Source organism: Oculina patagonica, chromosome 4 (genome assembly GCF_052425735.1).
Source record: "Oculina patagonica isolate OP01 chromosome 4, crgOcupat, whole genome shotgun sequence".
NCBI classification, from domain to species: domain Eukaryota; kingdom Metazoa; phylum Cnidaria; class Anthozoa; order Scleractinia; family Oculinidae; genus Oculina; species Oculina patagonica.
In genome coordinates, this window is record NC_135761.1 from 19,986,327 (window position 1) to 20,001,524 (window position 15,198).

General features: G+C 38.1%; 1 protein-coding gene and 1 pseudogene across 2 annotated transcripts; one reads left to right on the top strand and one right to left on the bottom strand.

The window, feature by feature from the left end:
* The first annotated feature begins 6,119 nt into the window (after positions 1 to 6,119).
* LOC144651846 (uncharacterized) lies at positions 6,120 to 10,893 on the top strand (annotated as a pseudogene). The gene is made up of 4 exons (XR_013570373.1): positions 6,120 to 6,225; positions 7,216 to 7,362; positions 9,385 to 9,727; positions 10,432 to 10,893. The product of XR_013570373.1 is annotated as an uncharacterized LOC144651846 (transcript).
* Positions 10,894 to 12,242: 1,349 nt separating this feature from the next.
* On the bottom strand, positions 12,243 to 13,094 carry LOC144648227 (uncharacterized). Its single transcript, XM_078507844.1, has one exon. The coding sequence runs from the start codon at positions 13,092 to 13,094 to the stop codon at positions 12,243 to 12,245; it is 852 nt and encodes a 283-aa protein (XP_078363970.1).
* Positions 13,095 to 15,198: the final 2,104 nt, after the last annotated feature.

The window sequence follows — 15,198 nt, forward strand, 5'->3', positions numbered from 1 at the left end:
TATCGTGAGATGTAGACTCAGAGTATTAATTTTATTCTTAATAAACTTATATTTCAATCGATGGGCCGTTTGCTTTTGTTTATAAACACTGTTTTACCTGCACGCGTGACCTTCCAACCTCCAAGTACGCAAGACTGATTATAAGTGTTTAAAATGATATTTTTAGCAGTTTTAATGATTTCTTTCAATGTGTTGCTGCTGTAGCTTTTAAGCATAGCTGTGCAACGTTGCTTTATGAATGTTTTATCGCCGGAAGACAATGTTTACATCTGATACTCATTGCAGGTTTTACGCAGCGTCTTGCAGCACTGCTTTACCGCTGTTTTTAGTTTGTACAATTTTGCAGCGCTTCTGCAGTGCATGATATTCTGGGTTGGCAGCTTGAGCGACTCACAAGTATTGCTTTAACGACGCTTAAGCGCTGTGCAACCAAAAAAGTGAACTAACGCAGCGCTGCAGCGTTGCGTCGTTCGTACGGGAAGCAGGCCAGAGTCTAAGGGCGGGCCGGCCGAAATGACTGTAATTTACACGTTCTTCAGCCGCTGCGTTGTAGCTTTGGCGTTACAAAAACATTAAGACCTGCTCAAGAGTGACCAAAATCAAATTTCTCCTTACAATATCAATACTAAATCAGGAGAAAAGGTTATGAGAATTAACAAAATCATCACCACTCGCATGTCATTATCACACAACAGGCTAAGCGTTCACGAATAAACACCCAAAGCGATGTCTCATATAGCGTGAAGAAAGCACATGGAAGTCATAGTATAAGTATACAGTAGAATGTATGCTTAGTGAACCAAAGTGCAATACAGCGTTTTTCCACAGCTAAGTATTGGAGTCCTATAACTGTTCAACGGCCAGATGCTGAAGTGTACTTTGAATTTTGTTTTTTACATGATGTTACATACACGCTTTTCAATTTTCGATATCTTTGCAAGCAATAAATAGACATGAAAAGCGATCTCTTTTTTTCGACGTTTTTGCTTGTTTACAAGCTAAAAACGTAGAATAGGGGTTATGTGAACAAAATTTGGAACCACATATTTGTAAACTCTCAAGGGACTTTTTTAATTTCTCAAGGGACTGTTTTAATTTCTCAAGGGATTACTTTCCGCTGTGGGTGATCACTTGCGATCTCATGGAAAAAACGTGACTTGTCACATTTACAAACGTTATATAACAATTTTAAAAGTGACATGTCAGCTTTCTTATCTCAACGCACGTGTGTCTGAAAGGCGATCTATAAAAAGCGTCGCACAAACAATGGATTGCGTAACTAAAACACGAATAAATAATCACTAGCACTTACATCGTTTAAAAATTACAAAAGTCAAAAATAAACCATACCAAAAAACTCGCTCTTTTCAAAGATATTATTGAAGTTAAAACAAATGCAAGAGATGGGGGCTTCTTTTAGCTTAGGAGCGGTTAAAAATTAGGCCAAATTTGGTCACTACATCAGCCTAGGTCGTTAGGGACGAGACCTCGCGTTGACAGAAATGTTGCATGAATCGGCTTTACAACATGCGATCGTATCTACGCAGTTCAAGTGGAATTTCAGTCAAAGACAGCAAAATTCTTTCGTATTTCACAATCAAATATAATTCGAAAGCATTCACTGTATATATGGCTTTTGTTTAATCCTGAGTCTTGATATCCGACCCTCGCAGAGCCTAGACAAAGCGCAGCTTGAGTGAAACAATTTGTTTACGCCGCAATTATATGCGCAATGTTTTCTCTGACAGTAGTCGGAAATATCCGTATTTTCTTTCGTGCTTTTTCGTGGAGCAATTGTACATAACGATACGGCCTTGAACACATTGAACAGCGGTCTACCTATAACAATTCAAATATGGCGTCGCAAAAACAAAGCGTCGAACGCATATTTTGCTGTTTCATTTGCTAATTTCGCTGCCGTAATCGACTGCCTCGAAAGGCCCTTGCAATTTTAAAGTATAGAATTGTCAGATCTCGGTGAAATTTGCACTGTTTATTTGTGTAATGTTAAGGAATATGTGTATAAATACCCAGCGCGGACGAGCCATTTTTGACAAAATTATATATATGGCTGCATTTCCTCCGCGAATAAAGGAAATTGTTTAAACTAAACTACAAAGAAACTGTAATGATAAGTTCGAAGAACAATGCACAGGATAAACCTTCGACTCATACTTCATGCAAAAACGTCGATATCTCGAAGAGGCTTTGATTAAATAATAGGGCCCTAATGGGTCCGTGTGTTCTGCTGGCATAACGTCTCATCATTGATAACTGTCTTCGGTTTTTCGGCTTACACCAAGATAATTCGTCACGCAAGTTATTATGACATTTGAAACCTTTAAAAGTCGTAACCCTTGTGCATGCAAAGCAACATGCCAGCTACCGCTGCGTACGTCACAAACCACAATAAGATCTGTTTTAGCGCGTATAAATAGCAAACGTGCAAACTGAAAACAATCAAATAGTTTTTTTTTCTGTCGATAGCTCGTTATGCTTTCACTCGGACGTATCTTTGGTTATTTTTTATTTCACGTTAGCTAACGGGCGGTGAGGGTTTATTTTTTTCACTCCACAAGAAAAAGGCTGATCGCGTATTCGTCGTCGTTAGCGACCACTGCGTACGTCACGAACCACAACTCTGAAAGCAGCTGAAACCCGTCGTACACACACGTACTAATATAGCGGGACAGAGAGCTCTTAGCAGGAGCCTGGGCTCCCCATTGTTACGCTCTTTTGTTACAAATTTTGTATTTACACGCACTTTTTTTATATCAGAAACCGAGAATTTTTTTGATTTTTGTTTATTTTTATGATGTAGACTAGTTGATTGTTAAGATAGCAAATTTAAATGATAGATATACCTTTTTATTAAGTCTAAAAATAGGAAAGTATCTGCTATCTATTGTTACAGACTTCCATTGTTACATCTTTCTATTGTTCTAGACATTCCATTCCCTCCTTCGATAGCAATATGTTCTGCTTGGCATTATGCCATCTGGCATAATAGCAGCAGAACACAATAAACTCTAAAAAGTGACACGAGACACTAAGCCGACATATAATGGCATAGATCACGGCGAATATGACCGGAAAAGCTTAAATTGTGCCTCTCGTGTTACTGTCAATCACTTTCAAAGCTTCTGGGTTGAAAACTAGGCTTTCTGTTAGAGTATGTAACATACCACGCTATCATATACATGAATTTATGAAAACCAGGTCAAAGAAAAGTCTCCTCGGTCTCTTTTGTCATGTAGCTTTGGGGCTTAAGTGGGCTTAAAAGAAGGCCTTGAAACAGAAAAAAAAAATGATAAACAGCGCGAAAGGGTTAATAAGTCAAAGGAGACGAGAAAAAAAAATGACATTTCTTTTAGTTTTTATATCGTCTACTTTGGAGATAGTTTCTGGCCAGAAAAAAACGTTTTCGACGGATTTCGCACCAAGCGCTGAAAATAACGTTGACCCCTTTTTCAAAAAATCAGACATATATATTTTTAGTTGGATTTTGAGCCTTTCGCGTGAGAACCTTTTGTAGTTGGAATAAACCTTTGTTTTTATCTTTAACTGTGAAATCGTGAAGTTAAGCGCAAGCATTCACGACAAAGGTTTCTGAATTGACAAGTGAATCAAGAGTTTCGTATATCGTGTTGTGAATGTCACAACTTTTATCGAGCGACAAAAGTAGCTTTAGTTTTAGTTCAAATTTTAGGGGTGAGGAGTCTAAATGTTTCTTTATGTTAGATGCACGCTTTTTAATTTTCGATATCTTTACAAGCAATAAATAGACGTGGAAAGCGGTCTATTTTCAAATAAATTAAACTCTGAAAAGAGTCACGAGACACTAAGCCCAGAGGGCTTTTGATTTGACAATCTGTCCCATATAATTGAAGACATTGTCAAAGGCACGTGACTCTTAAAGGCCAAAATGCATGAGGTTTTAGACTTCAACGGAACTCGTTTCGACTTGTGTGAATATTGAGGTAGTCTTACACACACAGGGGAAAGAGGGGTGAGGAGGGGGCTTACCTTTTTAAGCGATGTCGTCAGGAAATCGCTTATGGTCATCGCAAGACCGATCCGATCTTTTTGTCTGTTTCGGTCGAACAGAAATCAAGTTTAACTTGATAAGGGACCGATCGTTTATTACGTCCCAGGGGGCGGCGGTGGTTTTTCAAAAAGTGTAGTGTTTCAAAACTGAACCCCCCAAAATTATTTTCATATAAAAATTATACCCCCCTTCGTAATTCTTATTTAAAAAATGTACCCCCCCCCCCCTCGACCAGGCCATAATTCTCTCTTTTCTTCCTTGCAGATTTTTTATTTTGTTGATTTAGCCAATCAACATCGCTGCTACGTATTTAACTGATCGAGGTTTAATATCATATGTAGCCATTCTCAATGAACTTCACTGAATACTCCAGCAAATTAATTTCTTTCCACCACAAACTCAAACCATACCGTAAAACAGAGCACTGTGTCGTGATGTCGCTTGTTTCTGAAGACCAATGCCGCATGAACAACAGTTGCAGATGTTGCTGACGTTTTTCGTTGGTAGTGTATTATCACCATCGGTTATTTTTTTTTAGGAGAAACTGTTTTGTCACAGGGTTGTTACAGGACTCCAATGAGACTCAGTTTGTAAAAAGTTTGATGAAGGTGAATGGGAATTTTGTTAGGGGGGTCCGGGGGCATGCTCCCCGAGAAATTTTGAAAATCTGAGCTATCAGAAATGCCAGTTCCTGCATTCTGAGTCACTTTCATGCTTGGTTTATGGTATATTTATGAGCCTTTTTTAACGATTATGAGTAAACAACAACAAGAACCGCCAGCGAGAATTTTTTCCTTTTTTTTTGGTTTCAGTTATAAAACCTGTTAGACTGCCGTTGCTGTGTCATAAAATTTGACCCCCCCCCCCCCTCACGTTTCTCAAAAGTGAAAAACTTACCCCCCCAAAAAGGGGCTTGTTTTAAAATTGAACCCCCCTCCAAAACCACCGCCCCCCCTTGGGACGCAATAAACGATCGGTCCCTAACAAGAAATCGCCGCGTAGAACACAAAAGCAAAATACTCCCGTGCAGTTAGAATGGAACACTACAATGTATAAACGAAAGAGACTAATTACATATGATGGGATCTATAAGAATTAGTAGACAGAAATTTCTAACTCTTATAATAATAATAAGGGCCGCGGTGGGCAAGAGACCATTTGACCTTTCTCGCAGCTTAAAAACTAGCTCCCGCCTATCGTATGTTGTTTATCGGAAGTCACACACTACAATATAACGCAATCTACTGTTGTTCAATTGAGCAAATCTACGAAGAAAATGTATTATTTACTTTGCATCCTTGGCCTGTGAATTTATAACTACTGTTAATTCTGTATTTATTTGAATTCCATCATATCCTAACTATGCTATTTAGACAATCACCAACATTGCTTCTTAGGTTTAAAAAATGTACACTGCAATTGGATAACAGTCTTTATCACGCCCTCAATTATGTTAGACCCTTTGTGAAACGTCATCGCTTCTGCATGCACTGCATGCCGTTTATTTTAAATGGACTATACAGAAAGACTCCGAAAAGGGCTACCTTTGTCAGAGGGTCTGATTGGTGAGATCCTCTCCTCAGGGATCTTAGAAACAAGAACACATTACATGTAGCTGATCACGCGTTGGGTTTGTTGACGTCAAGATTTTATTAGATTAGGCTCCCATAAATAGAACGCCTCAGGCCACAGTTGTGATAGGTCATGCACTCTAGCCACTTTTGACAATGTAAGGTTTGTTCAGATGTACGCGATAAGGGGATATTCATGGTTATAGACGTGATAGATGAATAAAGAGACCATTGTAATCTTAAGTCAGAATATAGAATGTCCGAATGACAGATTTGAATGTGTGATGTAGAATGCTCAGCCACAATAAAGTGAAGTCCCTTCGCCCTTGCTAGATCTAGTGAGTGAATGGATTTTTCCCATAACGCTGTGTAATATATGTTCTGTATTTTTTTTTCTGTATTTTTCCACCCCAAAAATGGAACGTGTCCAACTTTCGAACTTATATACATGTCTAATCGTGAACCTCATTACCGGATAGCACGCAATTAAGATATGAGTAAGATAAGAAAGGACAACTTGTTAAAACGCGACACACACGAGACAGATAGAAAGCCGTTACGTTCAAGAGAAAAAATCCATTTACCTTGAATAACAACAATTGCAAGGTAGGTATTGTGAATAGCTAATTAAGCCTTCTAAACTGCAACTGCATTGGTAACTTTGTTCTCCTTAGCTAACGAATGGAAACTTTTTTCTTCTACTGAGGGTTTAACCCGGGCAATTATTTGATTGTTTTGGCGTATAATACGTGTCAGGAGCTCCTGTACGTGTTTGAACGTCGGAAACAGCAAAGCAAAGAAAAGTCTTTCTTTTTAAACAAGACACTTTATTTCAAGAACAAACAAAACAAGCACGTATAGCACAAACGCACTAAATATTCCACATTTATAGCTGCTTAGACAAGGACTAATGACAAGCTGGAAGCAGTTCTACGCTAGTGTATAAGCGTTGCTGATCTTTATATTGCATTTATTAAAACACATCAAAACATGCTCCTTTTATTGTAAATCTGATTTAAGGAGCTAAAGCAACCTAAGGTGAGCCAACTTTCGCATGATGAACGACTTTAGGTTTTTCAGATTTATTTTCTTCAAAACGTGCTTCTTTTCATGTAGGTCTGATATATGACTGAGGCACTGTTCGGGGAGGGGGGGGGGGGAGGGAGAAAATGTTATCCCTGATCTCAATAATTTTGAGGGCAGTTATTCCTTATCTCTAAAATTTCCAAAGCTGTTATCCGTAATATTTGGATTTCCATAATCCCTAAAGTTGAGTTGCTATCAGTAAGCCGAATTTCGCATGATAAACTATTTTTGGTATTTCAGCTTAAAAATGAACTTAACATTATTGGTATATCGTAAAAATATCTTTGGATCCCTCTCAAAAGGCTTTGTTAGTGTTGGATTGTTTTCGCCTGAAAGAAGACATTTGGACGATTTTCAAAATTCTTCAGAAATTTCGCCGAGATCGCCACAATATTATTCAGTGTTATACAATAGCCTCGAAGCCAATTAACCACTAAGGTGTCGAATTAAATACTCAAAGAGAAATTACATTTCTCTGTGCACCTATGTATCATTCTCAATTCACGGCAGATATTTTAATAAACAGGTCAAAACGCATCGATGGCGCCATCTTGGATGAACATTCCCTTGATGACCATCATGTTATGTTTACTCATTTTACCGCTGGTCACAGTTTGCTCTGCAGCAGACAGCAAACAAAGTGCAAATGATAAGAAAGTAAGTTCATTGCATTTGATAAGGTAGTACCCATATTGTAGCTTGAATAACTTTTGGTTAATAATACTAGTTGTAGTTACTGAAACTTAATTTACCTGACTAAGCGCTGTTCAGCGCCAGGTTCCCCTTTATTTCCGCGCACGAACCTTTCTTGGCTCACGCCCTTGCGTTCCGTTGTTTCTTTTCGTTTGTTTAGATTAAGATAAAAGCAACAAGAAGTTCGAGAAGCTTAGAAACGGCTGGTTAAACCAACTCTTTTCGTTAAAAAAAAGAAGAAAGAAAAAAAAAGTTGGTTTACTCGACGTAGTTATGCGAGTCATGTAAATTTTTAACGTGATTTACAAAACCCAAGATAGCCTCCATAGAAATGGCGGGTTTAACACAAAGCTCAAAACATAAGTATGACACAATAGTCTCTTATATCCCAAAATTCTGTTGAAAATTTAAAGCCAACAAAGCTTCTTAGGGATTTAAAATCCAGAAAGCGTTTTTGAAATGGAAACTATACTTCTTGGTTACGGTCATAAGCATATGGAAGTGTTAGTTTTTTCTGTAATGACGTAATGATCTTCATTACACCATGGTAGCTATCGCATGTATGAGAAACTCGTAATATTAATTGCAACAAATACGTCACCACAAATTCAAGCACGTTACATAATTTTAATTTCTTTTATCTTTTAAGTCACGTCAGTCTACGTTAGTATTTTACTTTAAAGTGACATTAACAAACAACAGGTCATAAATTTAGGTATGATATTTTACAAGCTTTTATACTCAAGGCAAGATACGTGAGAATTAATTATTTGCAAGTAATGTTGAATTACTTAATCTCTTACTATCTAGCTGTCGTTGACAAAATAAGATAAATACTTTAATCGTTAAAGAACATACTAGTATTTATATTATGTCACAGATTGCGTGATGTAACGTTTACTATAAGCATACAGTCATTGAATAATTTTTAGGTAGATATGGAAAATTCACCGAGAGTTCAGCGCATTTGTCATTTCTTGCGGGCTCAACAGTTCAGTCTCTTCTTTGTCCCTTAACCTTTTCACTCCCGAATTTTCCCCCCAAAACGCGTTTTGACCGTTAAACTGAATTTTTAGTGCTATGTTCTTGAATTTACCTATACTAACCCAGGAAAGCACTTCCTCACACTGCAGCAACAATTTGTATTTTTTTGTTGATTCGTTCCAATTTTCTCTTGCTTCTTTTCCTTCCATTTTTGTCGGCTTTCTTATTCTCTTTCCTTTCTACTCTTCATATTCTTTTTTTCTGGCCGCAAACGTTTTGACGTTTTTATTGGAAAACCCTAAAAAGGGGACCTTGATCGATTACAGGTGTATTGGCCTGTTTAAGCACCGATTTTGCACCAGAAAACGGATCGTGTTTTCCTTTGAGAATGAGCAGTTCTGTGAAAAGGTCAGTCCTAGTTCTATCAGATGCTTTCAAAAACATCCACTGACGTGCTTATTGATGACGTCACAAGTGATTCAATGGTTGCGCATCCAAATAGCGCCTAAAATGCGTGTTTAAGAGTGAAGGGGTTAAGGTCGATTTCCAATGACGCGTAATTTTTTACGTGCGTTTACGTGCGTGAAAAAATTTAGTGGCAATGTATGAACGACTTGTATAAACGTTTAAGCGCGCAAGTCGCTCATACATTGTCTCGAAATTTTTTCACGCACGTAGACGCACGTAAAAAATTAGTTCAGTGGAAATCCACCTTTAGTCTTTAACCCATTCCTACCACTCCTTACCCTCCCCTCGCAGCGCTTTGGCGATTGATGTTGTCGGCGGCGTGGAGTACGGGGCAAATGAACACTACAAAAAACATGACCTTTTTTGAGAAACAACCCACCCGTTTAATAAAGGACCCGACAAACGTGCAGATCGAAAATGCGATCCAACAGTCTACCTAAAACTATTTGGAAATCAGAAAAAAAGATATATCTCTTGATCGATATAAATAAGATATCTGGGCTAAAAAGTATTCATTTAAATTTCTTTACTAAGGGACCTCAGACGACGTCAACATGTGGACCCGTGTGAGAATAGTCATTGTTGTTGCGCACCTGGAATTCCAGGTATCCCAGGCAGCCCTGGACCCGCGGGATCAGCAGGTGCTGCGGGATCGCCCGGCCCACAAGGAGCCATGGGCCCTCGAGGAGACCAAGGCTACGATGGCAAACCAGGAAGCCAAGGACCCAAGGGACCTCAAGGAACCAAAGGTGACGCAGGCAATAAAGGAAGCCAAGGCCCTCCGGGGCCCCCAGGGACCGCCAGCAGTTGCAGAAAAAACTGGAAACAGTGCGTTTTTAAAAATCTGAATGACGAGAAGGACACAGGATTGATCAAGGTACACTAAAAATACTGAGCTCAATAACATTAATAATAAATAAATACAACCGAATTGATTGCAAGACTGGTACTACGGCAGAAGGGAAAAAATTATTGGCTAATATTTCAACTAGCACAGGAACTGAAACTCTTCTTCATGTCGGAAAAACGGCTCTTAAATTGGAATTTTGAGTAAACAGTGTCATTGGATGTTTAAGTAACAAAAGCTACATAAAGATAAATGATTATAGCTACATTGCTTACTCGTAAAGGCGCACAAAAGTGCATAATAAATACTAAGTAGAGATTGGGGTATCGCATGTAGTTTAACATGTCACCGACATATGGTGTTACTTCGTCCCCATTATGTTAAGTTCACGTTTTATGCTCAGATAGATGTATTTAATTCAAGGGTATCAAATTAGTTCACTATATCTTGCACTTTTCCATTTCTTTCCTTTGTAACGTTTGTTTAACGCTCTGTATTTAAAAATATGAAATGGAATAAATAAAATACATACAATGAAATGAAATTAAAAAAGAAGAAAGGCGCGCACACACAAAAAAAAATTACTGAGCTATCGCAGGGCCTCTCGCGGGGAAAATACTGATTTTCATCCTGGCAGTAAAATTATTTACTGGTCGTCTTCATTAGTCGAAAGTCGAATCTTGCGCGTTTCGATTTTGATTCCTGATTGTTGATCATTTAATTCAATTTGCTAGGAATGTATTTTCCATAAAACGTCAGAGGAAACAAGTCTGCGCGTCTTCTGGAATGGCAACCTTCGCATTTATAACTGCCATGCTTGCTGCAGGCGATGGTACTTCACATTCAATGGTGCTGAGTGCTCGGCTCCTGCGGAGATTGATGGTGTGGTCTACATGGTGCATGGAAGTGGCGCCAAAAAGAACTTGCACCGACCACGACAAATCGAAGGAGTGTGTGAGAAAGTCCACAAGGGGATCGTGCGCGTGGGATTCTGGGTCGGTAACTGCGCTGGTTACGGATCTGCTGACGCTTGGACTGGCTGGAACTCGGTGTCCCGGATCTACGTAGAAGAAGTACCACCCCCACAGGCTTAAAACCCGCTTAAAGGGACAAGGAGGAAATTTAAAATTCTTTTTTTGGTGAAAATTAATGATAATAATTAATTATTTAAGTAAAGCTGTTTTAGCCAGATGTACTTGGCATTGCTATAAATTAAAAACTATGCAAATAGAGGAGTTCGTTGTTATTTATCCGCTAAATCCTATCGTGAACAGGGAGAAACAAGGAAAAGCGACAAAATATGCACGCAATACAAAATAAAAGGTTTTTCACAAAAATGTACTCCCAATTTTAACCTTCTTTTTATTGCGGTACCCCGCTATTTCGAAGTCCCAGGGGAAACAAAAAGCTAGAAATAGCGCGGTTTCAAAATAGCCGGGGTAGCAAAAAAATTCGAAAACAATGAAATATTTTTTAATGAAAAACAGTCTCTTTACAGTATGGAAAGAGACACGATTAAATTAACAAGGATTATAAGTTAGATAAATCAGCAGATGTTGTGCCGCGAAAATTCATTGTTGTTGTTGTTGTTGTTGTTGTTGTTGTTGTTGTTGCTGTTGTTGTTGTTGTTGTTGTATAACACCAAAGACAGCTGGCTGGTTTACCTTAGTTTACAGTCGAATCTCAATTCCCTCAGCGGCAAACAAACTGTTGCAGGAGAGAATCGCCAAGCATATCTCACCAAAACTTTACAGAACATTAATTTGATGTCGAATATTTAGAATAGGTATAGCAGAGCTCTTACATGAGTATATGAGCCGGAGAAACAGTTTAATGACATGCTGTTGGTTGACTGAATTACAGTTTCTTGGTATTTCTTAGCAGTAATGGATAATGCACATAAGTCAAGCATCGTCAGTTTAAGTAAAATGCCATTAACGGGGTTGATTTTAGGTCTAGGGAAAATGATCACTCAGTCGAAATAGCCAAGTTCGAAATAGCTGATAGTAAATAACTGAAAACATAAAGATTAATCCAAGGGAATTCGATCTTCGTTCGAAATAACGGGGACTTCGAATTCGAACTAACCGAGTTCGAAAAGCAGGGTTCGACTAAACTTTACATTCACGACTTGGCCCATAGAACCTTTAATTTTGGCTTTACTTATAGAATAGAATAGAATACTTAAAATAATGATCACATTAAGAATGTATGTTTGTTTTGTCCTTCTGTCGTTTTTCTCGTATGGAACCTTTGATGAGAACGATGAAATCGGAAAAATATAGTTGTCTGGTTTCGAAATATTCCTGATAATCGAAAAATAATAATAATAATAATAAAATCTTTATTTGAGTGTCAAAACTGAAATAGCAGTAATAAAACCACTAAATGGGGACACTTTAAAGTAAAAGAAAAATGACACAATCGAAATATCCTTATCAAAAATCAGTTAAAATTGGTTAAACTATTTACAATATATACAAGTTAAAATACAAGATAAAATATTTTCAATATATACAGATAAAATACAAGCTAAGAACTTACATTAAGAACTACATAGAATACAATTAGCGCAGCAATTATCATTCATTAAAATATCTAAGTCTAGGTTACGAATGTTTTTCTTAAAAGATGACAGTGTTGGGAAACTCCTAATGTCCTTTGGTATTATGTTCCATATCGTAGGCCCAACGTATCTGATCGTATGTTTGCCATATGTGACTGTATTAAATCTAGGGATAACAAATTCTTTGTTGCGTAAGGCATACTTCGTCTCAGACCTCTGAAATAAGTCAGCAACATACTTAAAACAGATGTTATGCTTAACCTTGTACATAAGAGTAGCTAGGTCCTGTAACCTTCTATTTTGTAGAGTGCATAGGTTGGCCATAACTAGTAATTTGTCATAACTTGACGTTTTGTCGCAGAAAATGGCTCTGAGTGCCCTTTCTTGTATGCGCTCTAATTTTCTCCTATCACTCGCACGGCAGAAATGCCAGACAAGTGAGAGTATTAAATAGGGTAGAATGGCAGCTTTAAACAATTGTAACTTGGTGCTAGTGGGTATCAAGTTCCTGAGTCTCATTAACACTCCTACACGTTGGCTGCTTTTGGTACAGATAGAATTAATATGTTCATCAAATCGGAGATCGTTGTCTATTGATACCCCAAGCAATTTCAGGCATTCAGTGGATTGAACTTCTACGTCGCCAATGATAATTTTTAAGGTGTCATCACATTTTCTACCAAGTGTTAAGGTTCGATACTTGTCATAGTTTCCTTTAAGGAAGTTGGAACTGTACCAGTTGGAAGCCACTTCCGCACTTACTGTCAGATTAGCTTGAACATCCGCCATATTACTGCTCATATCGTAGAACTGGTGATCGTCTGCGTACATATTAAGGTGTGTATTAATGTCATACGTTAAATCATTCTGAAAATGTGTTCCATAATAGCGGCCCAAATGCAGATCCCTGAGGGCATCCCCTTGACACCCTCTCCCAGGAGCTCACTACTGGTCCCAGTTTGACTCTATTAAAGCGATCAGTAAAATATGAGTTAAGCAGTCTGATACTGTTATCGTTGACACCATAAGCATTTAGTTTAGCCAACATGAGATGGTGATGTAGGGAATCAAATGCCTTACTTATGTCTGTAGAAAGCACTCCAACAAATTTGTGTTCATCTAAAACCTTTTTCCAGTTCTCGGTTAATGACAATAAAGCTGTTTCACAGCTATTCCTTTTCCTATATGCTGTTAAGTTATCACAAAGTTTATTATTAAAAACGTGGTGTCACGAAATTGAATCATAAGATATATCACGTTGAGAGTTAGGCAATCCATTTTCTTTCTTTCTTTTTCTTTTTTTTTTAATGAATACTTTATTTACAACAAAGGCACTACATGAATACGATTAACAAATAACAAATAAGAAAAAAAAATAAATGTCAGTGCGCTCCCTCTACAGAAAATTGAAATTAACTAAGGCAATTCATTTTCATTATCTATTTGATCTATTTGTTCGTGTCAGATTGGCTGTTGTATAATAGCTTTTCAGTAGATTTTTTTATATTAGACTTTTTGAGTAAATATTTTATGTCAATTAGCCTAAATCCCTTTTTCCCTTTTTGCGACTTTTTTTGCTTGTTTACAAGCGAAAATAGGAGAATAGCAGTTATGTGGGGCAAAATTTGGAACATTCTTGTCTACTCTCAAGGGACTTTTTTAATTTCTCAAGGGAATATTTTAATTTCTCAAGGGATTACTTTCCGCTGTGGGTGATCACGCGATCTCGTGGAAAAAACGTGACTTGTCACATTTACAAACGTTATATAACAATGTTAAAAGTGACATGTCAGCTTTCTTATCTCAACGCACGTGTGTCTGAAAGGCGATCTATAAAAAGCGTCGCACAAACAATGGATTGCGTAACTAAAACACGAATAAATAGCCACTAGCACTTACATCGTTTAAAAATTACAAACGTCAAAAATAAACCATACCAAAAAACTTGCTCTTTTCAAAGATATTATTGAAGTTAAAACAAATGCAAGAGATGGGGGCTTCTTTTAAGGCTTCTTTTTTAGGCCAAATTTGGTCGCTACAAGCGCCCATTCTATTTCGTCATCAGCCTAGGTCGTTAGGGACGTGACCTCGCGTTGACAGCAATGTTGCATGAATCGGCTTTACAACATGCGATCGTATCTACGCAGTTCGAGTGGAATTCCAGTCAAAGACAGCAAAATTCCTTCGTATTTCATCTTCAAATATAATTCGATAGCATTTACTGTATATATGGCTTTTGTTTAATCCTTCTTAAGCCCACGAAGAAGCTGTCTTGATATCCGACCCTCGCATAGACTGTCCACAGCCCTCTATTTTTCGTGTTTTTCGATCGATGAGCGCTCGGTGAGAACGGCGAGAGACCTGGACGCCAGCACAAAACAGAAGAAGCAAGAGGGTGGGGGCGGGGAGCGAAAAAAACGCCTGACTCGTCCCCAGTCGTCTTCATACAGCACGCGGCAAATATACAGCGGAGGGAGAGATTGCCGCGTGCTATATGAAGACGACTGGGGACGAGTCAGAAAAAACGCAGCTTGAGTGTATCGATTTGTTTACGCAATGTTTTCTCCGACAGTAGTCGGAAATATCCGTATTTTTTTCGTGCTCTTTCGTGAAGCAATCGTAACGATACGGCCTTGAACACATTGAACAGCGGTCTACCTATAACAATTCAAATATGGCGTCACAAAAACAAAGCGTCGAACGCATATTTTGCTGTTTCATTTGCTAATTTCGCTGCCGTAATCGACTGCCTCGAAAGGTCCTTGCAATTTTAAAGTATAGAATTGTCAGATCTCGGTGAAATTTGCACTGTTTATTTGTGTAATGTTGAGGAATATGTGTATAAATACCCGGCGCGGACGAGCCATTTTTGACAAAATTATATGGCTGCATTTCCTCCGCGAAGATAGGAAATTGTTAAACTAAACTACAAAGC

Excerpts from the sequence above, each read along its gene's own strand:
- LOC144648227 (XM_078507844.1), bottom strand. The coding sequence starts at position 13,094 with ATGTACGCAGACGATCACCAGTTCTACGATATGAGCAGTAATATGGCG.